The following is a 26350-nucleotide window of genomic DNA, read 5'->3' as shown; positions in this document are numbered from 1 at the left end:
TCTCTGACAATGCAGTCAGAGAGGATTGTGCGTTAATTAGAGGAATACTCTATCGCCTGGTGACTAATTAAATATCTGCTCAAGTCAAAAAATTTAAAAACAAAAATGCAATGATAAAAAAATATTACCTTTTTTGAGCTGACCTTGATTCAACCAGAGCCCAAACCTCTGTAACATTTAACAGGAATGAACCTTCTTAACATTTTTTGGCAGTGTGCCTGGGATTTTGTCAGACTAACAGCTTTTACAATTCATCTTTCTCTTATAAGCAAGCTCACATGCCATTCTCATGAAAGAGTCAGACACCAACAAAAAGAAAAACAGAAGAAAAAAAAAAAAACAGGTTTGTTTGTAGTTTCCCCATTTCAGTTTAACATAATAAGTTTTCCTATTATGTTAAATAATAAGTGCTGTAGCTTGCTTGGCTGAGCAGGCAACCCCCATACTACAGGAGAGACCTGGGTTCAAGTCTGCCAAAGACCATTTCTATCATGTTATTTGCCCCAAATCTATACCTGCCGTCCTGTCAACTCTGTGAACCATCATGTTGAATAAAAGGCTAAAATCCTAGGATACAGCCTTTTCTTGAACAGTGGCCTGAAACTTGACCTGAAGTTGTCTATATGAGGTCCTTTAGCTAGGCATGGATGATGTTTTACTTCAGGAGAAATGTTGAAAGTTAATCTAAGGGACTTGGAAAGAAAAGTGTCTGGACTTCTTTCAGTTGCTTGAAGACGTTTCACCTCTCATCCGAGAAGCCTCTTCAGTTCTAGGGTCAGATATTGAAGAGTCCCAGATTTAAGTCCTAGTCCCCAAGAGGGTCATGAACCCCCTGTTGATCTTGTACCCAATCACATGAGCCAAGGTGTGAAAACAGGTGTAGGTCACAATCAACCAAGATTTTGGGTGAACTCATTGTGAAACCTAGCCCCACCATATCATGTGATTTCGTGAGGTCAAATGGCAGGGATGTGAGTGGGCATTAAGGCGTCAGGGAAAGGATCTCAAAACTGGATTATAGATGGCAGACAGTTGATGTAGTAAACCAACCCCTCTGTTCAAAGATGGTTGTTCACAGTGGACATAGATGGCTTCTTTCACTCCTCTTTCAAACCATCTGACTTCTCTGAATAAAGTGTGAACATCGGCATCCTCGAAAGAGTGACCTTTATCCTTTAGATGCAGACGGGCAGCCGAATCGTGTCCCATGGAGGTGGCTCTTCCATGTTGTGCCATGCGTTTATGAAGTGGCTGTTTGGTCTCTCCAATGTAGAGGTCTGAGCAATCCTCGCTACACTGTACAGCATACACTACGTTGCTAAGTTTGTGTCTTCTTGATTACAGCAACTGTCAGCATGAATATGTCAGTCAATCTTGAGGTAAAGGTGAAGGGGTACTGAAAGATGTCCATTTAGAATTAGGCAGAATAATGGGAAAACCACTACAGGAGGTTTGGAGGGGGTGATGGGGCAATGGGGCCTTGGTGGACCTGCATGGAAGCCAAGGAGGGTTAGGGTTCTCTCCTTTTCTGGAGTATATCAAATTTTTATGAGATGAGAAAAACTCTAATAACCATGCATAATAATCATTGCAATCATGCAATAATGCATGCAGTGACTGAGGCTTTTTGAGCAGAAGGTGCAGAAGAATTGCTTCAACTGAGTTAAGGTTAAAAAAACAAAACAAAAACAAAAACAAAAAAAAAAAAAAAAAAAACACCTTCCGCAATTAAACAACAAAATCAAATAATGGAGATATTAAAACTAGAATTGCCCTAAATCAGTTTGGCCCATCCCAGCTTGGCCTGAGAATCAAACTTGGCAGTTTGTGCCCCCCCCAAAAAAAGAATTAAAAACCCCACTGAGATAAAAACAGAAATTTTGATACCTCATGTTATCGGACAATATCAGAGAAACAACTAGTCTCTCAGACATAGAGAGTGATGCCTAGTATGCAGCCAGAGAAAGGGAGAGAGAGTATGAGAGTGATAACAGTGACCTTCTATTGTCATTAGGAATGAATGTCTCTTATACGTACGCACTCAAACACACACAAAACGCTCTCCTTTGGAAGCGCTGGATGCTGATATACTGTCCCACAGAAATACACACACACACACACACACACACACACACGCACACATATAGAGCACTGATTCGAGCTGTCAGTCAGTATTGGTGTCGGCGCAGAGACCCCCTGTATTGAGTGACAGCTGGTGGACAGGATATGACATACAAATACACTCCCACTGAGACTGTAGGAAGCACAGTGCCACTGCGCTGCACGGCTCCACTTTCACAAAACTACGCTTGCCTTATGCTGCAATAGCTCTGATTTTTTTTACTTTCTCGGGACTTCTCGGGTTATTGCCTCCTTTTTTTTCTTATCCCAGTCTATCTATAACTCAATTTCAAGTCCCTTTTTTCCCCAGGCATGAGGTGGTAGTGGCAAAACAAACCTATAGGGAAGAGGTAGTTGGCGCAGTTGCTCCTCAGATTTTATTTATTTATTTTTTAATCCATCTAAGAGAAAGTTCAGTCACTGCTAAATTTCCCAGTTGGGTGGCTCACTGGCCAGGCTGCTGCTGTAGCAGTCCTCAATATTAATTTGCAACTCCTCCCATGAGTTTGCAGTTTCTTGCTTGACAACTACACCATATTGGACTGCAGCTGCCATCAGTAGTACTTTTTCTACTCTGGAGATTCAATTCAATTCAAGTTTATTTAAATAGTGGCAAATCACAACACCAGTCACCTCACGGTGAGCCAGCGGCTTCAACTAGAATCTGCAGTAGGTGGAGAGTTGATTCATGTGGGGCTACATGGGGATGACCCATCCTTCATAGCAGAACAAGAACTACCATCGCCACAAATGAATGCAAGACCAGGGAGCTGGAGACTCACTTAAGAAGCAGCTCACTGCATTACTCAGTTGTTTATTGCCACAAAGAAAATAGCAAATAATATCAGCACTAAGAGAATTTAAATTTGCAAGAAACAGTGAAAAAAAGGAAAATAATGTGCATGGAGTTTGGAGCATAAGTCTGTATATCCTCCACCAAATCAGAGGAAAACACAGTGGTCTCCAAGTATGGCAGAAAGAACCGCAGAGATAAAAGACCCTAATCCACCTCTTAAGTCTGCCATCATTAGCCATTTCTGGGTCTCTTTTTCGGTTCCCAAACTCAAACAAAACACAGAGTTAATAAAACGTTTTCTTCCTCTTACATAAAATGTTCAGTGTGGGTGTTCTCCCAGGTGTTACAATAAAGCTTAATATCCAGACACAGATGAAAAAGAGGATTTATCAAGTTTAATGGAGTGAAAGGAAGGAAGTTAGCAGAAAGTTAGCGGGCTAGTTTTCATCTAAAGATGATAAACCATATTCTGACTCCAAGACTTTAAAAATAAAACAAAATGTACAGCTCTGCTATCACTATCACTAATAACTACAACGGCAGGGAATCAAATCCCGCAGTGCCAGACGTGTTCCGCTGCTGAAGCCAGTGCATGTCCAGGCCCGTCTGAAGTTTGCCAGAGAGCACATGGATGATACAGCAGAGGATTGGGAGAATGTCATGTGGTCAGATGAAACCAAAGTAGAACTTTTTGGTATAAACTCAACTCGTCGTGTTTGGAGGAAGAAGAATAGGGGGCAGGGATAGCTCAGTAGGTAAAGTGGTCGCCCTATGATCGGAAGGTCGGCGGTTCGAATCCACTTAACGGCTACCCTGAGGTACCCCTGAGCAAGGTACCGTCCCTACACACTGCTCCCCGGGCGCCTGCTTAGTGGGCTGCCCACTGCTTCACTGAGTGAATGGGTCAAATGCAGAGAAAAAACAAGTAATTTCCCCATGGGGATCAATAAAGTATCCATTATTATTATTATTATTATTAATACTGAGTTGCATCCCAAGAACACCATACCTACTGTGAAGCATGGGGGTGGAAACATCATGCTATGAGGCTGTTTTTCTGCCAGGGGGACAGGACGACTGATCCGTGTTAAGGACAGAATGAATGGGGCCATGTATCGTGAGATTTTGAGCCAAAACCTCCTTCCATCAGTGAGAACTTTGAAGATGAAACGAGGCTGGGTCTTCCAACATGACAATGATCCAAAACACACCGCCCGGGCAACAAAGGAGTGGCTCCGTAAGAAGCATTTGAAAGTCCTGGAGTGGCCTAGCCAGTCTCCAGACCTCAACCCCATAGAAAATCTGTGGCGGGAGTTGAAAGTCCGTGTTGCTCGGCGACAGCCCCAAAACATCACTGCTCTCGAGAAGATCTGCATGGAGGAATGGGCCAAAATACCAGCTACTGTGTGTGCAAACCTGGTAAAGACCTATAGTAAACGTTTGACCTCTGTTATTGCCAACAAAGGTTATGTTACAAAGTATTGAGTTGTATTTTTGTTATTGACCAAATACTTATTTTCCACCCTAATTTACGAATAAATTCTTTACAAATCCTACCATGTGGATTCATGGATTTTTTTCCCCCACATTCTGTCTCTCACAGTTGAAGTGTACCTCTGGTGCAAATTACTGACCTCTGTCATCATTTTAAGTGGGGGAACTTGCACAATCGGTGGCTGACTAAATACTTTTTTGCCCCACTGTAATTGCCCTTTGTCTGGTTGTGCCATGTGAGCTGCAGCTTCTGCTACATCTCAGCACATTAGGTTAAAGCAGGTTGAACTGAGAAGTGGCTCCACAGAATCATTTTACCTTAAATGCTCCACTCTCTGCTTAAGGTTATCCAGGCAAATTTGAAATCAAGTCTGAACCCTGGTGATGCTTCATCACCTGACCTCCCACTGCATCCTTATAAAATCAGTTAAAACTGGTGAGTAAAGCGACACTAAAATCCAGAGGTGGGACCAAGTCATTGTTTTGCAAGTCTCAAGTAAGTCTCAAGTCTTTATCCTCAAGTCTCAAGTCAAGTCTCAAGTAATGTCAGGCAAGTCAGAGTCGAGTCTCAAGTCACTGGTGTAAAAGTCCGAGTCAAGTCACAAGTCTGAAACTTTGAATTTCAAGTCCTTTCGAGTCTTTAAAAAAAAAAGAAGAAAAAATAATGTTGCAGTTATGCTAAATGTAAATATTAGACCATGTAATTTTAAAATCTGTGTTTTTCTCAACACATGACAAAATAGTGAACTTAGAAAATATACACAAATTGTGAAATTGCACCTCTTTAAAATGCAGCTCAATTAAACCTAGCTCCAAGAATAATTTTCACCGACAGTTCTGTGATAAGCTGCATGTCATTCTTGGATGCGGTTGTAGGACCAGCTTTAAAATCGCATGACAAAAATATCATACACATTAAAAAAAACTGTATCACCAACGTAGCCTGGACAACATTTGCTAGTTAGATGAAGTCAGCTATCTCATCTTAGCATATTTATATGCATATTTATAATCATACGGTTCTTGGAGTGAGTGCACACACTCATGAAGTTTAGTAACTTCAGGTCACTGCAACAAGCCCAGGTACAGTTTACCGACGGATGGGTACAGGACCTTGAAATGCACCGTGTAGAAAGTAAAGACCATCGTACGTATCATAAGTTTACCAGTCTCACAAATTGTCGTCATAAATACACATTCCTTAACCGTTTATTAATATAACCTTTGAGCTCAACGGTAATTAATTAGTAGTGGAAATAATTTCTGGTACCCATCACAGAAATGTAGCAGTGACAACAATATTGTATGCTGTAATCGTTTTGTATCACTAATTGCCCAGTACAACTGTTTTATCCTGTGAATAAAAGTATATGTTTTTGTCAATGTACCATAATAACAGAAGCGAAACGCAATATTGTGTCAGGACAATTCACTATTTATGCACAATAAATAAAGGAGCATAGCGCGACAATTTCTGTTCAGCGCCAGACTTGCTTGTAACCTATATCACTAATTATGTTATGAAAATGACGTATTAACTACTAAAAAACACTGACCTTCGTGTAAATGCTTGGAGCAGACTAACCTGTGAGCTGGAGGGTTCTGGGACGTTATATTTGATCTTTGAATGGCTGCGATCCAGGCCATCCGTCGCGTCTTTGTTACTTCGGAAACATGGCTTGAACAATTTCTCTTCAACGACGTAATCCGATAACAACCGATCTCTTTACCCGTCAGCTTCTCGTGGCTGTCATGCGACCGGCTATTGCAGTTAATAATACAACGGCTTCTTGACATTTTTGTGTTTCTTTTTATCGCTGTATAACTGATTTCAATTGAAAGCCTGCGTGCGCTAGTACCGCTTGCCACGAGTTCCCAGAATCCTTTGCGGTTCTACCCGTGAATGACGTCACATTTTCAATCTCTATATAATATGCATGTTAAATTTTATATTTGGGGTAAAATATCAAGTCTTTTCAAGTAAACCGGTTCAAGTCCAATTCAAGTCCCAAGTCATTGGTGTAAAAGTCCAAGTCAAGTCACAAGTCTTAGAACATTTTTTCAAGTCAAGTCTAAAGTCATAAAATTAATGACTCGAGTCTGACTCGAGTCCAAGTCATGTGACTCGAGTCCACACCTCTGCTAAAATCAGAAAGAATGAAGACAGACAAGTTTAAAAGAGAATATGTTTCCTTTAATATACTACTGTATCTGCCTTCTCTATAGACCAAACAGTCTCAGTGTCCCTGTATGACTCTGCCATTCATATTTTAATCTCCCTTCTTCTGTGATGCACTTACTTTCTGTTTCCTGTTTCTCTCTTTCTCTCTCTCGCTGTCTCTACACCTGGTCAACAGCATCTATCAGCACTTTGATGAGAAGACCATTACAGATAGTAAAATGTGTGTGTGTGTGTGTGTGTGTGTGTGTGTGTGTGTGTGTGTGTGCGTGCGCGCGCCACAGCCAAAGATATATGACAATCAGCTGCCTAAAGGGCTGAATGTCCTCCATGTGAGAGGGTGGTTTTGTTTATCACAGTTATACTTACAACCACAATACTAGCACTCTGGTGAAGTGAATTTGGGTAAATTTATTTTGTTTTAGTCTGTTTTGTTTTTCTTAAATCTGTTGAATTTGTTGCACATGACAGCACTGTCTCCGGCACTGACAAATGTGCACAAAAAGTAATCAAACATCCCACAAATTCCAAAAAGAAAGAAAGAAAATTATCTAAAAAATATTTTATCCCCACAAACTTTAACAGAGGAACCCTTATACACATACAAATGAAATGCTGACAGACACACACACACACACACACACACACACACACGAGCGAAGAAGATTTTAATGATGTTTGACTGTTAAGCACAAGCACACTTGTCTCGCTCGCCTCCTAACCCACGGTTTCTCTAAACAGGCCTATAGGCTATGCTTGCTCTCTCTCGCTCTCTCTCACACACACCCACAGACACACACATACAACTCTAAGGGAAGTAAACACTCATTTCCCAAAAGAATTTGTAAAGACACCCCCCACCCATACATATCCCCATTTTCACACTAATGAAAATACAAAAATAAACCCAACCAGAAACAGAGAAGTAACATGGACACAAACAAGATCATACCGCAACAAGGACACATGCAGATATACACAAATACCCACAGACACAAGTGCACACCCAGGTCGAGCTGGCGATGACGCCATTCCATTTTGCTACAGATACCGCTGACATGTTTAGTCATTAAAGAAACAGTCACCCAGAGTACAATACAGACTGAAAACACAGATTTAATTAGATGTTTCTCAGGATGAAATAAGACTGCTTAGTTCAACGCAATTCAATTTAGATTACCTTAATAGCTGCTTCTGCTGATGACAAAGCGCTGTATCCACACACACACACCAAGAATTGCTGTAATTGGATACACCCACAAATTTAACACAATTTACAAACGTGCAAAGTCCAGCTGCAGAGTTGCTCAGTGTGTAGGCAATGGTTGAGTCTCATTTTCTAAGCTCTTCAATCCATCAGCTTCTTACTATGATTGTAGGTAAATGGACTGTGTTCATGTAGCACTTTTCTAGCTATATTGAGCACTCATTGTCCTTTCCATATGCACACTGATACACTGTCTTTATACGATAAATAAGGCACTCTTCCTACCACACACACACACACACACACACACACACACACACAGTTGTACAAAATGCCCAAAGACGCTTGAACTTGCACACACAGGATTGAAAGACCAACTTTATAATTATTATTCTCCCTCCTGAGCCAACTTAAGTGTATGCAACAATTGGAAAATAGTGATATCTCCGATGTACATCTCAGAAACAATCGTCTATGGTAAGATTTAAATATGAATTCAGTGATTGCTTATTGGATGTCTTGTGACAAGATATTGATAATGCTAAATATTTATTATTTAATGTTACAGAAAACTTTCCAAGGGCCTTAAAAACACGCTGCTTAAATGTCAATGCTTTAAAACCTCTAATAAATCTCTAGAAACACAAACATAAAAAAACATTTCTTTCATTTTTAACATTTTTAATACAGTCGGATCAACTGTTTAATACAAATGTGAGTGAGACAGACAAGTAAGAGTGATATCCTGATGCACTGGTTAAAACAGAATCACTACATAGAAGAAAACACACAAAAAGGGCTTTACGAACCTCAACCAAACAATATTACTGCATGCATTCACACTACTCTCTTACAGTCGACTCAGCAATGCCACACCTATAGATGCCGTTGTCATGGTAGCGCCATACCCTGCATGCCCCAGCTGGTGTTTCCCTGAGGAAAAATGTCTGGGTGTGTGTAAGTGTGTGTGACGGAGAGAAGGTTAATGCGCCGCATGTGTGCTTTGCTCTGTCATGTGCAGTGACGTGCACCGAAGAGGAAAACATGGCGGGTTGAGAGCAGTTATAATGGTATCCCATTGTATGTACAATTGTGTGTGTGTATGCACACATGTGATCTGTTCCCAAAGTATTAGTCTCTTAACACTTGAGTCATCAGTTTTCCCTACGGACAAGTGGTTAGTTGAGTCCATCACCCCTGACTGAAGATGATTTCCAATTCAGGTCTTATTGAAGATGGACAAAACAGCGGATGAAGATACAAAGCCTCAAAACCCTTTACTGCCAGCACAGTGCTGGTAGTGAAAACACAACAATAGATGAAAACAAAGTCATGAAGCCACTTCAGCAGCCCACTCAGTCACACTATGTGTTGCTCTGTTACCATGACTCATGCTTTAAATTTACACACATTGCAATATGCGGTGACCTGTGTTTCTGCCGGCATGGCTGAGAGGATAAGTACAGCATTTATTAGTCATATTTCCAACTGAGTTCTTTTTACAAGACCATCAGGCACAGGAACTGGTCTGGTCACACTTCTGATACAAGCACCAACCTCCGAGGCTGAAAGGAGTCAATCCTCAATGGCTTCCATGTAAAAATGCCCAATTTACTGAAATTACCTTACCCCATTCCAATTTGGATAGGTTGGAGTAATTTGGGATGAGCCTTTTAATTACATAAGTCAAAGAGATAGCAGTGCCCGGAGTGCTGTAAATTCATTATCTCAATAAAAAAAACAAGATTTTCGAGAAGAAGATAAAACAGGGAGGGTTAGAGTTACCCTAACCCCATCACGCCACATGTCACAACATGCATGCAAAAAGTCCACTTTTGAAGTATAAAAATCTGGTTAGTTTTTCTTATTTACCCTAATCAACAGACTTTTTTGTTCATGGATGCAGCTTGATAACTAAGCACCCTGACCCCGTTAGATGAAAACTTGGTGATGCGTTCACTTGCAGTTCAATAAAACAAGAATAAAATTGCCACAATCGTAAAAATTGAAGCTGGAAATGGGAGTTTAACAAACCAGTGTAGTTACAGTCAACGTCAAGAAAGACCACACTCAATCACATCTGTGCAAAAAAACCTTTAAACTCATTCTCAAAATATAGCCTGCACATAATATAACTCAAGATGCTCGTTAACCCCAGCTGGCACTGCTAAAACAACCCTATCCATCTTTCCTGCTTGGCCAAAGCTCAGAGTAATCTCAGAGAATTGAGGATTTGCTGGTCAATCACTGCAATTCCACCTGCCTTTCTCTGCTGCTCATAATTCACCTTTCCCTCACTGCGGTGCAATTTATAGACCGCTCAAATGTACACATTTGTCTGACTCATCACATGGCTTTCCTTTACTTCGCTGCTTTAGCCAATTTTCCCCTCTCATCAGGTTTCGCTTCCTCCATCTACCGTGCTATGGGCAAACACTGCAGCCTTTTTTTCTGCGCCTCGTGCTTTTATCTCGATATGTTATGCTCCGTCTTCAAACACTGATCTTTTCCTGAACTCGTCTGTTTGTTTGTTTTTCCCCATACGCCTCCTTCTCTGACACATACCTGTTAAGTAGGGAGAGCTGTGAAGGATGGAGATAAGAAAGTAAGCCTAAAGAGGTCAGCTGTCTTATTTCTTGCTTTTCTAACCTGCATCATTCTTGATCTGTCTTAACATGAACTTTGGTATCCTTCCCACTTATTCCATTCCACCTTTTGTCTCTCTCCTCCCATTCCTTTATTCCAAAGTTGATCTTCACAGTCATTCTTTCTAGTTTTTCCTCTCACTCCGCCCGTACACCTGCCCTATTCTGCCATCATATCATTCCCGCCTCTGTGCACTTCCCCTCACAGATCCACTCAGCCGGTATGTCAGTGTGTAGTTGCTTGCAAGGAAATGTCTGCGTTGATATCAAACAACAGCCGAGGCATCACCTTGTTGCATCAGTCGAAAGGCAAAGGGAGAGAGAAAAGCGATGTATTAGAAAGCAAGAAAATAAAGAGGTAAGGGAAATCTGTAGTTTAAAGCCTCGTTCTCCTCAAATTATACCAAACACACCTGCCAATTCGATGGTCTCTTTAAGCTGGAAAATTTCCCTTTCATGTCCTCTGACACATCAGCACTGCTGATGCGCTGCATTGCTGCCTGCTGGTTCAACCTGCCCGTTATCTACCTGCATGTTCCAGGGAATATTTACTAATTATTCCCCTTATTTGTATTTTTCTGAAATCATATTTATTTATTTAAAATACCAATATTCTTTAATCCGCAGGATAAATATGATCTTTCTGAAGTTTAACCTCCATTTCACTCCGGTTAAAAATATTATCACCTTGTCTTTAATTGAAACCCAGAGTTGTTAGTGTCTGTGACAGCCAGGACCAGCTGGGACAGCTGAAAGATGCTCTGGGCAGTTTATTCACTCTGCTGGAAATACAAATCTAATCTTTAATTTTGGCAGTGCAGAGAAGAGGCTGCGGCTGGTGGGGCAGAGGGCTGGGAGACTGGTGACTGTCTGCAAACTGTGGTTGTTTCTAAAAATGACCTCATTATGAGAAAACGGCTAATTATAGTATGGTAAATCAGTCGCAATAAGACTCAACTGTGCACCGCTTCAGTCTCCACCACTTACACATGGACACGCACACACATGCAATTTCCCCTAAGGGCTTTGCCACTTGCCGTCCTCTGCACCTCCTTCTCTGGCCTCACCCATTAATGGCTAATTTGCTGGGTTTTGGGGTTAAAGGTCTTTACATTGATTGATAGAAGGTCTCAAGCCTCACAATACTAGCCCACCTCTGTTAACACACACACACACACACACACACACACACACACGCACGCACACCCCCCCCAATGGAAACACATATTCATCTAGCTGAAGACATGCATGTATGAATTTAAACATACTGCAACCTCCACACAAATGCAGACGCACGTACACACACACACACACACACACACACACACTCCTTATTTGCCATTTAATCACAAGCCACTACCATTACCATCCATTCTGGGCCGATCGATCTTTACAATGACAGGTGTGGAGGGAAAAAAACCCACAATTCATTTCTCCAGGTCTGGTTATAAGGGACAAAAAGGAAGGAAGCAGCAATTGAAGGACACACGACAGTGAGGCAATAATGGGTGCTGGTTAAGGGCCACTGGCCCAAACATCTGAAAAACCCACCCTTTTCAGGATTAGATGGTTGATGCATGTAACACCAAAATAGGAGAAAGAAAAATACATTCACATTGTTGGAAATGACAGACAATGAAGACATATTACACATCTATTACATCTACTGTTAAGAGTTAATAGAACACATTTGCTTTATTTGTGGGCCATCATAAAGTTTTGACTCCTTTGTGTTCATTTAATTGTCACTCTATTTGTGTTTCATGTCAACAATGTCTCAGATTAAGCTGAAGCCTAAGCTGCAACCTTGTTACCAGGCATTCACACACATATGACACAGCAACTAATTAATTAGTCACAAACTGACAGCACAAGGATTAATCAGCTTTGCAACTTGAAAAACAGCCAAGAGACGTGGACGCACATCTGACAAACACATCTACAGCTTTTGATGCATTTTTTATTATTACTCCCAGAGTTGTCAGTCAGTTGACTTATATCTCTTTATGTTAGTCACAGTGTTTCTGATTGAAAATCACCTACAGTATACAAGTATTAAAGGATTAGGCTCAAGTTTGAGCTTTAAACAAAATTGCAATAGGATTAAATCAGGATAGACTTCAAAAGGAGGACTTTTCCCTGTGTTCGCTGTAGGTAAAGAAAAAAAAGTGCTCAGAGTGATAGTATAAATCCAGTGTGACTGCATTTCCCATCATCAGGCTAATCTTTTTTTGTGTGTTGTGGTATATTTTGCTCAAATATAGACTGGTATTGCAATCATTATACCACACATCAGCTTATAAGTCCAATTCTTTATTAATTCACTTATTTATTCCTGATCTTTTTTGAGCAGGGAAAAAGGTAGGTTTGCATCAGCACCTGTGCTTTGTTATCTGTGAGTCAGAACACAATGTGCAACTAGAATAGAAAAAAGGCGTGCAGTGACTCAAGTGTACAAAAGCTCCAATGGCGTGAGCTGAAGTCATTGTTTTCCTTTATGGATACTTCACTAAATCACACTTGCATTGTTAAGAATGCAACTGATAGGCCTGGAGAACTACAATTATGGCAATCCTGTAGCAATTCTAAGGAAAAGCTCAACACTTGTTGAAATAAATTATTTATTTGCTTTCATGGTAAGAATAAAAAGAAACACTTGACACCACTACTTGTATCTTGCTCTGTTAGCTTTATATTGCCTGACACATACAGTATAGTAGCCCAGCACAAAGGCTCAAAACTGGAGATAATAGGTAATATGATTCCAAAATTCAATATTAGAATATTACACACCCACTTAAGATGGATTTTAATGTCATTCTATCACCATTCCAGTTTTGGATTCAATTTAAATTACTTTTCCTGAATACAAAGATACAAACAGTGTCATGCAAATCCTCACTTTACCCTACATTACAATGCAACCGAGTCCCGCTTATTGGAAGCTTTGTCATTGTGGCATCCTTTTCCCTACTGCATCAGTATGCATGCACATAAATTCTGCCAAGTCACAGTACACACAGAGACCTATTGACTGGCCTTGTAACTTGACACACAAGCACACACAGAAAGAGTTGATGATGATGTAGTTGATGATCAAACTGTGGAAGAGAGACATCAAAAGATGTGCAAGAGGGTAGAAAAAAGAAAAGACAGGGAAGAAGGAAGATAAGTGAAAGGGTAAGAAAAAAAATGTAATATGATGAACAGACAGAAGAATTAGATCAAGAGAAAGAAAGAAAAATGTTTGATCACACAAAGAGGCTGCAGACGCCTGCTAGTCAGTTTTAACTCCCTTTTAAAAACATATACACACTCCTCCTTGTCACCCACAGCCAAGCAGACCAGCAGAAAGAAGCACGCCCTAAAGCTGTGATGCCATTGGCCGGCAATGATGTCATTGCTCCCTGTAGGTTCGGCAGTAAGCTGTGCAATTGGCTGACTGAGGCAGACAGTAGGAGAGCACTGCTGAGGTATCAGTTCCATTCATCCAAAGGCTGAAAAGAAACGTGTGCGTGTGTTTGTGGGTGTGACCACTCCCCACTGAGGCACAGCTATTAGGGCTGTGTCCATCATTCAGAGTCAGACATTACCTGCTGGGATGCTCCCTAATGGAAGCTTTCTCTCACACGCACACACAATGAAATTTCACTACAATGCACACGATCAAATATGCATGTAATCAAGCATGCGCACACTCACAGACACACAAACACACAGCGGATGGGGGTTGGGAGGGTTGAGATGGGTGTTGTCTCCCTGTTGTTACCGGACTGTTGTCATGGTGATGCAGATGGAGCTTTTACTGCTGGCTGGGACTCTCACTTTGCAATAAAAATGCACACACATGGACACGCACTCTAACACCACTTTTCATTGATGCTTGCACATGCACTCCCTTTAAGAGCAGCCTCGCCTCTGTCACAGCTTTCAGGGAAACAAAAAAAATAATAATAATACAGGAAACTGAAAGGGACTTTCTTCAAGTGTGGAAGAGTGCTTGTGTGTGTGTGTGTGTGTATGAAAGTCTTATGTTTAAACACTCCCGTGAGAAACTCCACAACAGATCCTCCAAGAAATGCTCATGAGACATTAGCCTGTTGTATCCTGTTACAACACGCTGCACATTGTCTCTTCCTCTCTCTCTCTCTCCCCCCATTACATTTCCATACCACCCACACCTTCCATCCCTCACCCCTGATACCCCTTTTATAGAGAATGATGTCACCCATGGGCTTGTAATTGCCAGCGTAACTGCTGGAATTTCTGCCAAGACTTCACGTGTGAACAAAAGATGCAAGCCAGCCTTAATTTTCATATGCTGTAGATGTAAATGAATTAATCCAGCATGCACATTACCGATACCACACATGCTGAAAGCCACTTAACCAAGCATAATAACACACTTCTAAGATGTCCTGATATAAAAAATAATTGTCTTGCTGGGGGATGTTATTTGCCTGTGCCATGTCCATTATTCTCTTATCTGGACACTTGTATTACTTCCTTATTGCATTCAGGAAGCATAATAAGTGCTGTCTACAGCTATATCAACACAGCCTCTTCATCTGTCTCTCTGCTTAAACTAATCACCTTTGCTAAAACCGAATCATTATGGTTATGCCTAAGTTGCAGATGTTCCAGCACGTGATCTGTGTGTCCACACTGCATTAATTCCATTTTACTGGCAGGAGTGTTACTCTGATCTGTCTAATTTGAAATGTAATTATGCTCAAAAAGCTAAAAACTGCTTAAGCCATAAAATCTGTCCCATCTCTAATCAGTATCTGTATCTGATTCACATTAACACCCCAGTCTGCTTCATTAGTAACTAAAAGAAAAATATTATCAGCACCTTAGCGGAATCTTAAATCTCTTATTGTGTATCTGCAGCTTGTTCACTTGTCGACACAAGACACACACACACACCAAAAAAAAAAAAAAAAAAAACCAACCTACCCAAAAACAAGACAGTTGCAGCAATAATGTGTCAATCTAGGCATGCCTGCTTAAGCATGTACTGACTATCTGCTCCTATGTGAGCGCGTGTGCGGATGAAAGCGATAAGGCGCTCGTTCGCCGGCATTCTCAGCTGCTCTCTGCAAATCACCCAGAGACGCTTTAATGGCCTCGGGTCTTTTCATAAAGGAAAATGATGCATTAAAATCTCCGCAGAGGTCCAGGGCCTTCTGTAACTCAAACACACGCTACCCAGTGGGATTTATTAGAAATTAGAGCAAAACGCTACAAAGGCACGGGGAGCTGCAAGACCTTCACCGAAAAAGAGAAAAAAAATTCTCCCAGAGAAAATTCGTTTGCGCTTAACAATAAGCCTAAATCAGTGAATGAATCATTGGAAAATTAAGCTTCAGAATAGGGCTACTTAATATGCTAGAATTACTACTCAAACATTCTTTTACATATTTGACAATATTGCAGAAAACGTGGAAAACCCAAACGTCCAAGTAGGAGGGACTCCTTCATTCAGTTGGATTTGTCTAATGTGCTCTTTGGATTGGGTGTATATAGACTTAAAGATCAAAAATCCCAGAAAGCACATTCTTTTTAATAAAAATGAAATTTTTGTGATTTGTGATTTTGTGATCTGATTTTGTGGTCAAGTTTACTCATTCACCAAAAGAACACTCTCACCATTATCAGCATGACCTCAACGTCTGCGTAGGCGCCGTCTTCCAGACTGCACTTATTGTATGTCATTTCAAACCAGAAGGCCCTACTTTTTGTATGAAACAATGGAAATTAAAGCATGTGCGCACAACTCGCCCATGCCAGAATGGCTATTTGTTTCATTTGGTAGAACTGAGTCTTTAAAGCTGCAGCAGCCTAAGATCCAAAAGCCTCTGCATTCTCCGAGGTCAGAAGAGGTCAAAGATGAAGAGAGCAAACAATTGGCAACCTCCTGCCTCAAATCCCTTCACTATGCCACACTCCCTCTCAGCTGTGTTTTTCCCAGCATCTGTGAGCTTTGAATGCGTATGCGCGGATCTACAGGCATGTGTGATTTCCTTGGTGAGACGCTGGTGAGGGTTGATTTTCAGCATCCATTTCACTTCGAAAAGTTTGTTTCCAAAAACCAACAGTTTCCATCAATCATCCTAAAACTCAACATTAGAACTTGTAAATGAATGAAGACACGAGGACTTGGAGATGGCGAGAGAACAGCGTATTATTCTCAATCAGTGGTGAACAAAGTGACTGCACATACATAAACTCTAAAGCTAATGGGCAATGCAATCAACCTAGAGTTCAGTCTGTAATTAATCTCTTATGTTCACAGTGAGAAGGTTTTCCCAATAAGATCATTTCTCTTCATTTAGTGGCGCGTCCATGCTTTTTTAGCATCCATTCCTCTCTTAATATAATCATCCTTTTTGAAACTTTGTGAGGATGCAGCAACCTCAGTGGCTAGAAAATGAAGCCAGTAAACAAGTGCCAAACCTGCAGTTCTTCAAATGGACACTAGGCTACAGAAGCACAAAGGTGCCCATGTTAAAATGCCCAGAAAACTAAACACTGAACAGTGTTTAATTGACACTTGCAGGTTGAAGCATTTAGAAATGTAAGTAAATGTTCTTTTTCAATGGAAAATTTAAGCAAAACTATAATCTAACTACCTAACATTTTGGTTTAACAATAACTAAAATAATTTAACCTTGCAACTCTTCAGGAGCTCCACAACACCGTCACATAACGAAACTGAAAAATATTTCCTACCTGAGATGTTGTATCTTGAGTCAAGCTTTGAAACAAGCTGCTTAAAGTGCTGCTTTTCCACCATGTAACAGCATGAGTCATTTCCATCTGCTGTTTGCTCTTCCTGTCACACAGATTGGAGCACTCCAGCGACTTTTGGTGGAGCCATTCGTTTACATTTGGATCGCACATCTCCAGCTGCTAGCATCTCCTCCTACGTATCACGGTTGCACTTCATTTTGCTGTGTTTTTGCTTCAAGTGGTGAAACGAGTTTGTCGTTTCCACCTTATGCAAGAACAGTTTTCTCACGTATTTTGAAAAGTACTGTGCTTTTTTGGAAAGTAGCTCGCTTTTTAGATACTAAAACATTGGATACGCCTCATGCTCTCATGCCTGGGCTTATCTTGTTATTCCACGCACTATAATATCACATCTTAACATTTTTATAATCACATAAAAACGTATACAGCTATTATCGCTAACGATATTAGACTGCACAATCCTAACTGGATGTGAATTGTTATTCAACTTCTAGATTCAAATTTTAACACACTACGGACGGACAAGCGCCTGTTTTTATGCGTTGTCGTTAGCAACAACGACGGTAAAACCATCACGTGTCCGCTTGTTTATTTTCCCACATAAACCTTTCAGAATAAAGCTCAAGATCCTGTTGAGACTTTTCAAAATAAACTAAATCACGTGAAAGAGTATGCAGAGAGTTTACGGATGAGAAGCAAAAAAAGAGTCAGGTGCTAAAAAATAAACCCTAGACTCAAACTTTAGAACAGGCTTTTCCCCGCAGCACGCCGTGTAATAAATACTCACAAAGAAAACAGCGGCCGTTACAACTTATGTCTAAAAATGTATAGTATCATGCATCAGTTAAAACATTCGATCTGGGTACACAACGCCCAGCTGGAAACACTTCACGCAAGTCGAGCTGCCCGAGATTCACAGAAATTGTACAATTTTTTGTGATTTATATCGTTATCGGACAACAGATGTCTTCTATCGGAATATGAGATTTTGGTCATATCGCACAGCCCTACTACCACCCCTAGCTCCTCCCACACATAGATTTTTGCTTCTGCATCCATCTCTTATAGACAATGGTTTCTATTATCTGGTGTGTTTTACCAAGCTCTCCATATGTAGATTCAGACATCTGAAGAAGTAAAACAACCTGTGACTTCAAAGTCTGTAGAGGCAACGGCACTAAATGATGTAAAAACTTGAATGCAAATATTCACGTTATTACTTTAAGTCCTCCACCGTATATGTTTAAAGAGAAGAGAAAAAATATATAATAATGAGCCACAGGGCACTTTATTTTCACATGCAGCCAGGTATTCTTGAGAATAATCACTTCTCCGTCATCGCCTGTTTAAAAAGCCCAGACTGTAATTGAATGCATCGGAGCATTTACCACAGGTTTATGTTCTTATGTTATTTTATTTTAGAGCTTTCTTCTATCATGTCAGGAAAGAGCAGACGATTACATGCAGCACTGAGCCAGAAAGCTCTATGATCCTGGCCTGCAGCTTCAAGTCACGATATGAAGAGACCATTTCCTTTTTTGCATTTTCACTTGTTTGAACAGTGAGTATGTTATGAGTCTGAGTCTGCATAACCACAGAGTTTCTGAAGATACATTTTTTACTAGACAGTCTGTATTATGCACACAGATATCACTGATCACATTCATGCATATTACAGTACTGCTGAAACGAATGCCTTTACGTGACTGCCTGTAGGTCTAAGACTGATCACATTCAGAGCTGAGCATTTAATTTGTACAATCAACCTTGTAAACAGTTTACCGTTATTAGATAAAATGCTCAGTGAACCAACTGTCAGTACATATGTAAATCCACACTTCATCCCTTTACAAATGGAAGCGCTTGTTCTATCTTTTTGAGTAACCTGCCTGACAGTGACCTGGAGCTGGAAAACCACTTAACTTTCTGTGCTTTATCTGACGTCCTAAGCCAAAATGAAGATTTAAGGGTCGCCCGAGCACAATGTATCAGAGGGACAAATTACTGCTGAAGAAATTAAATACTTGTGGACTCATGCTGTTAAAGCAAACTCAACACTTTCCAAATCAGTTTCACAGTAAGAGGCTTTAAGCACAAATGCATTAAGTCCGCAGTTTGGCTTTGGCTGCTGAAAGTTGAGTAAGAGCATAATTAAATGCTGGTTAGGGGCTGCAGGTATTTTGCTTTTTATTTTATGGATTTTTTTTTTTTTTTTTGCCTTTATTGGATTGATGCAGTGGAGGAATAGACAGGAAATGGACAAGGAAATTAAATGCACCAAAGGCCTGACCAGTCGGACAGTCAGATTAGTTGAAAGTCAAAGACTTCCAGACTTCACTGTGCAGAAAAGTGACGTTCTATAGAGGACTAAGAACAAACTTAGTAGAAATTTGGTCATAAAACACTTGAGTTGCATTCAAGGGAACCACTAACAGCACATTTGTATTAATCGACTGATCAACACCGTTCCTCTGCCGCCACCCCCCAGCCCCCTCCTTATGTTATATGTGTACTTGTACTCTTAATGTAGCTGAAACTGAATAATAAAGTATATAAAGTGAGAATTAGCAGTTAGAGTACATCCCTTCTTTAACAGTTCTCCCGCAGAGCAGAGCACTTTCTACTGAATCCAACTGTGCAATCATTTTCTATAGTGCAGCAAGTCCTTGACTTACTGTAAGCATATTTAAATTTATATTTATGCCTTCTTGACAAAAATTTTGAGCAGTCACACTAAAAAAATAGCTTTCCTTTTAAAGGAGCAAAGATAGAGGAAGGTTTTGTAAAGCCTGTAAGGAGATAAGACGGATAGATAAGGATCCAAAGCACTGACAATGTTATCTTTTCTTGTCTCCTACCAATAGAGGGGGGTCCTTAAAACTGTACTATAGTCTCATCTTTCCCTCCCAAAACTGGCAGCTGTATTTTTTAACACAAATAGTGTTTTTGAGAGACTAATCTGAAGCCCTTTTGGAAAGGAAAAACAATATGCAATGAATATAATGAGTAAATGCTCAAAGGTTTTATTTAGGAAGACAACAGCTATTTCTTTGACTGTATTAGGGGTTTATCATTCATTCCTACTTAATGTGTTAGTTTGAGCCATAAAAACTCAATAAACCAAAAACATTTGCAAGTATTAAACAGTTTTTATAGAGCTAACTGCTCTAAATAATTGCTGATCAATTACGTTGGCTTAAACTATGCTTTCTGTTCAGCTAATGCCCAAACAATATTGTTTCATCATCTCTACTATGAAGCAATAACTAAGCGGACACACACAAACACAGAGTCATGCAGATGTGAAACACACGTACGTAGCTGACACACACACACACACACACACACACACACACACAGGCAGCCTTGCTCCTCATTAGTGCCAAAAACATCACAGCACTCTAATGAGGATATGGGCTCTGAAACAAGGCAATTTAAGCAGACACACACACGCACACAGCTGCCCTTCACACTGCCTGCCTGCAGGGTGTGACAGGCAGGCACGCCAAAAGAGGATTTGTGGTGAAAAGCTTTGGGGAGGAGGGCGAGAGGGAGAGAGAGATAGGAGGAGTGGAGAAGAGGGGATTACATGGTGAATATTTCAATACTAAAACATACCAATTGGTTTGGGCTCCGTTTCTGGCTTGGACAGATACACACACATAAAGGCATTAACAGGGCCATATCTTCTACAGCTAGCTTAGCAATGACTAGACAGGGACTGGGGTGATGGGTAAAGCTAATATGAAACAGAGGACCCCCTGGGGATCTGACTCACAAAATGATTACTGGTAAACCTGCTCTGACAGAGCGAGTTGACCAAAACCAACCAAGGGCTTCCTACCAATTTAAGACAACGTCATCTGTCATGCAAGAGGAGATTTTTGTTTCTTTCAAGCTAATAAAGTCAAAGCAGAGACTGTGTAGCGATATGACCATCATATAGAGGACTTAAAAGGGACAGTGCTACTAGGTTCAATCTCGGTTATTAAATTTTGAGCTCCTCCTGGGAATGTAGACAATACATGGACACGACATTACAGAAGGGATTCCAATGCAATAACGCTGGCTAGTTTAATATTTAAGATCTATTTGTAGCAGGATTTCTAGAAAAATCCATCTGCAGTAGGTCATAAATGTACTGTTTCATCAACATTTTCTATTGTTGCTTTGAATTACTTAATTAGTTTGACAAATAAATAAAAAACCCCGGTCAAGTTCTGACAGTCCCTAAACCCTGATGACATTCTCCAAAAAAAGAAAAAGAAATTAGGCCAACTCTTATTGAATCTAATCTAAACTCTCAAAGTTAATTGTGGTCTTTTTGAAGAAAAGAAACAGTAACTTTTGGTATAGACTATGCAAAAAGAATTGTTTTTTAAAAAGTGTAAACAAACTACCAGATTTTCACATATGCATCGCCTTATTCTGGCCTAAATCTCTAGATCAATGAGTATCAGTTTGCTGAAAACTGGTTCTCTCTGCCCATGGGACTGGATGGCAGGGAGGTGGCATGAACCACGGCTGGAGGTTGACAGATACAGTTCCAGATATGGTAAAGCTGCAGGAATGCTAAAGGACAGAGAAAACGGCTGCTGGCTGGCATGATGGCTGCCACATGCTGTCAGGTCAGCAGGGAATGAGGCTACAGAGGCGAGTGAGATACAATTGGTGGACTGGGGGGGTTGGGACGCTAGACAAAAAGGATTAGCTTTAAAAACAATCAAAGTAGAGGAAAAGATCATTCTGTGTATTTACATGTCCGTGCATCTGTTTATGAATTCAAGTTTTTTCCATGTGTGCATTAGTGTGCATGTGTGTGTCTTTTTCTGGAGGTTCAAACCACTGCAAGAGTCCAGCAGGCAGTTATATTGTCCCAGTTACAGAGACGCGCTGGAAGCACTGGGCACATAATGAATACAATGGTTAAGCTGCATGCCTGTGTGTATGAATGTGTGTGTGTTCATACTGCAGTCTAGACCAGGGGATCAAGTGTAATCTCCCTTCACTGATACAGCTGATGAGCTGAGGTCACAGAACACCGTCACTGTGTTAACATCATTTCGGTGTGTCAGCCGCACAACAATGTACTGTTATTAATTAATTCATAAATTACTCTAAGAGATGATTATAGTATATGACCCTTTTGGCTGCAATTATGCTTTTAAAACTTGGCTGAGAAGTATTAACATTAAAACTTTCCAAAGTTTCCCCTGATTCTCCTGAATCCAGTGCATTGGGTAAGCTACATTCAGTGGTTGAAGACAGTTATTGTGACCGTGTGCAACAATTTTGCGATCTTGTTGCATTTAAAATGTTTGCTTCGAAGATGGGGAGCAGGTCTGTAACCACTCACAGTCAGTTACCATCCTCAAAGTGACTTTGTTGTGTCAAGAAGGCGATGGCTTCAGTTTGCAAATGAATGGGGTCAAGCTGGCGATTGCGTGCAGTCTTTTTGTGATAATACAGCGATTAAGTGTGATAAATTTGTGAAAATCTAAACTCGCCATCTACAAACACAGTTATTAACATTAAATAGAAATTAACTACTTATATTCAGAGTCCAGCCTCATAGATTTGAAACGGAAATTCAGAAATTCCTCAACAAAGAGCAACGTACTTGCTGCAGGATGGCGATTAAACTGCACAATAACACAGGCACTCAGCAACCATGCTTTTTACATAGAAATATAACTAGAAGGCAGTCCTCTATTGCAAAGAAGTTCCACTCTTTGGCACAGACTGACTAACACCGATTGCAGTGAGTTTGCATTTTGCAAATCTTCACCAATCTGTCTGACGGTGATTGCCAGTCCGAGTCTGATCACAACCTGCATGGCGTCAGGTTGCGACCTGTGTGGTCACCTTACTATTGAAAGTGGTCACCAACAGGTTATGGTTTTGCACGATCAATTTCCAGCCTACAAGTTGGCTACTGCAACTCCTTTAAATCGGTCCTTGGCAGTGTATTTGCCGGGTAACCACCAATGTTTCCTAGTCGCAATGAGATTGCTGTCCTAGTTTTACTCAAGTGTAACTGACAAGATATGAAGACTGATTGTGTAGCTGACTTACACTTACTTCGACAAGTGTAAATGTGTTCTGACATCATTCTTCATCTCATCTATGAGCTTTTTGGTTCATTACTGTATATCTGGGTTGTCTCTGGGTTTAAAAGAAAGTACAATAGTCTCAGTTTTTGCCTTTTTTTTTTTCTTTCTGTTATTTCTTGCTATTAATGAGCACTGGTGAAGCCAAAACCAGTCTGTATTTATTACCGGTAGCGCAAATATACACCATAAATAATTACTTTACAAGCATGTTGAAAATACTGAATAACATACTTATTTGTCATTATGGAAAAAAAGCACAACTGTTGCTAGATTTTAACCATGAATTTTACATAAAAATATATCTGTGTCTTTTCTTGACATGGATTCTATAACAAATCATTTTGCTGAGAAGTAAATAAAAAGTACAGAATAAGTGTTTTAGTATTGCTTGTTACACTGTAATTACCTGGTAAAATTACATATTCAAACCACCAGTTAATTCTCACTCAAAGTACCGTAAATGACATAACAGCAGTGAATGTTATATTCATCAAGCAGAGCGCTTCAGCTTTTAGGGACATAAAGCACCAAGAGAAGAGATATCACAGCATTAGTGGGTCCTCTAATGGCTTCACACACCAGTGAAACAATCACTTTGGTTTTTATTTATTCATTTATTTATTTATTTCATAATGGAAGATCACCAGTTGCAAGTATCTAACACAAAAGGTGTAACAAGTGCAAATAATCTAACAAATGAACCCCTGGAGGGAAAGAAAAAGAAGAAGCAGTGTGGTGTTGAAGTGCACAGGTAATGATTGAAGCCTTGAGCTCTCTGTCGCACACAGTTTGGGTTACGTGACACGCAGTATTGTGCTTGACAGTCTATGTTTAATTGGAATGGATCGGGGAATCAATATCAGTCTATAGACAAAAATCACATTGCTTGTAAACAAAGTTGAGTTGCTGTGAATGTTTCTTTTTTTTTCTTACATTAGAAAGCGCCCACTTAACGCTAACTGTTCAACGACTGCTAATTAATTTACCCCCCACTCGCACACACTTAGCCCCACCAAAACCACCACTACACAGGAACCTCATGACAGATTTAATTAAAATAACTTCATTACTCTGAGCTCTGAATCACTTCACTCTAAACAAAAGCAGATGCCTCAAAGAAAAAACTAGAAGGAAAAGAGCCAACAATCTCTGCGTGTCTTTCTCTAAGACGGACATATGTATTAAATGCAAAAAGACAACCAAAGTAATCCAGGATGAAGACTCTCTCAGCTAGATGTGACACTGACAAAATGTCCTGCTGCCAGAGACAAGGTGGGACAAGTCAACGCTTAACATGGGGATTAGCCTGCTTAAACACAGCGAGTTGTAAACAACTCTGCATCCTTCCTGTTCATTGTAAAGGCATAATTATATCAGCACAGTTGGCTGCAAACACATGTAGCAGGGAGAAGAGAAGAGAAGAGCCACTTCAGTCCAGCTCAGTATTACAACTTCAGGCAATAACATTCTTTTGTACCCCAAAGTCTGTCATTTCTTATTATCTCATCCATTGCTGTTATTTTCTTCTTCTATTACTCCTGTCATGTGAAAGCCTTGTTATTCCCACTCTGAACATCCTTGCCCCAGTAGATCCCAAAAAAGCATCACTACCCACTCCTCCCGAACTGAGCTGTTAGTTTGTTTTCCTTTAAAAAGTTGAAATTTTGAAACAAGCTTTTCGCCAATGATCATTCAATATCAAGCATCACTAATGGAATTACAGACACAAACACAAATATACCGCTGGTGTCATTTTGTCCAGGAATAAGGGCAGATATTGGGTTTCCAGCAGCAAGACTAAATTAGACCAAAGTACAACTGATACCGTAGAATACTGTACCGCACACACTTTCCCTCTCTGCCTCCCATACACAACCATGCAAAGTGCAAACGCATATTCCCATGGTTTCTTTCTCAAAGCCACGCACACAAACCCTTGTCCTCCCTCACCAGCTCCCTCTAACTCACTCCGCACATTGTTTTCACACAGTCTATCTGACACCCAAGTACTGTACAAAGTCTATGATATCATCAGACTGCCAACTACCAGGCAGGCTGACATTACCAGCTGCCGGGACAGAAGAGGAGCCAGCAGTCAGCACACCTCCCACAAATATACAGAAGCGTGAACCTTCACAAACACACACATGCATACACACATGCATACACAAATGCACCAAATACAAGGAAACTTGGACCGTATACTGCACATATGCAGAGTATTAAACAGTAAAAGCACAACACACACACAAATGCTCACTCACCTGCACCTGCATGAAGGATCCCCGATAGAAGCAGCATGCTGCAGCCGAGAGGGCACTCCACAGACTACACCTCTCCGTCATGGTGGGCACACACCTCTGCTACCTTCTCTCAAACCTCACTCTTTTTTCTTCTTCTTCTTCTTCTTTTTCTACTACTTCACCTCTCCCTTTTCTGTCTCACGCTCTCTTCCCCACCCGGGGTGTCCAATCTAAACACCAGCCCTTGGGTTAAGCCTGTCCCACCCCTGCCTGCCTCTCTGTCTGGCTAACAGCCACTCAACATAGTGCCACCACTACAAAAAAAACAGAAAAGAAAGAAAAACAGGCTACAAGCTAAAACCGCTAACACCAAAGCTGCAGCTTGCATGCAGCTGCCTGTGACAACATCAGCTATTACCTACGAGCGAGCTGCTAACAGCTGGTACTGATAACAGCCAGTGGTATTACAGCTCCTGACATCTTCGCTGCTTCTGCCTTGCACCGGCTTCTCTCGCTTCTGCTCTCGCTTCTCTCCCTCTCACTGCACTTGCTGCACTTCACGCGGCTGCTAGGGATTACCTCATTGCTTGCTGATGAAAGGAGTGTGGGTGGGGGGAGGGTGGACCAGTGGGAGAGAGGGTGGGAGGGTTGGATGGAAGGAGGGAGGGAGAGAAGAGGGGAGGGGGTTGAACGCTAGGAGGCACAAGCAGAGAGGAGTGCTGTCGAATTGAAGGCAGAAACCCCACCCACCCTCCTGATGACCCCCGCTCCAGGGCTGAGACAATGCTGACAGGGG

The 26350-nt window shown here is 40.8% G+C and overlaps 1 protein-coding gene across 2 annotated transcripts in view; it reads right to left on the bottom strand.

Annotated features, from left to right (window-relative positions):
* The window catches only part of sh2d3ca (SH2 domain containing 3Ca), a 57281-nt gene that overhangs the window by 17097 nt on the left and 13834 nt on the right, over window positions 1–26350 (bottom strand). The window contains exon 1 of one of the 2 annotated variants that reach the window (XM_086300413.1): window positions 25576–26106. The exons of the other annotated variant lie outside the window; for it this stretch is intronic. Within the exon in view, the coding sequence (XP_086156539.1) occupies window positions 25576–25656 (81 nt within the window). The 5' untranslated portion in view covers window positions 25657–26106. Of the gene's footprint in view, window positions 1–25575; window positions 26107–26350 lie in introns of those variants that run through there. 2 annotated transcript variants of the gene reach the window in all.

Source organism: Aulonocara sp. 'chitande type north' Nkhata Bay, linkage group LG7 (genome assembly GCF_057382095.1).
Source record: "Aulonocara sp. 'chitande type north' Nkhata Bay isolate Kocher_YH1m ecotype deep benthic linkage group LG7, A_spYH_male_GT1.1, whole genome shotgun sequence".
NCBI lineage: Eukaryota > Metazoa > Chordata > Actinopteri > Cichliformes > Cichlidae > Aulonocara > Aulonocara sp. 'chitande type north' Nkhata Bay.
The sequence above is the reverse complement of the archived record's forward strand: the minus strand, read 5'-3'. Positions and strand labels throughout refer to the sequence as shown.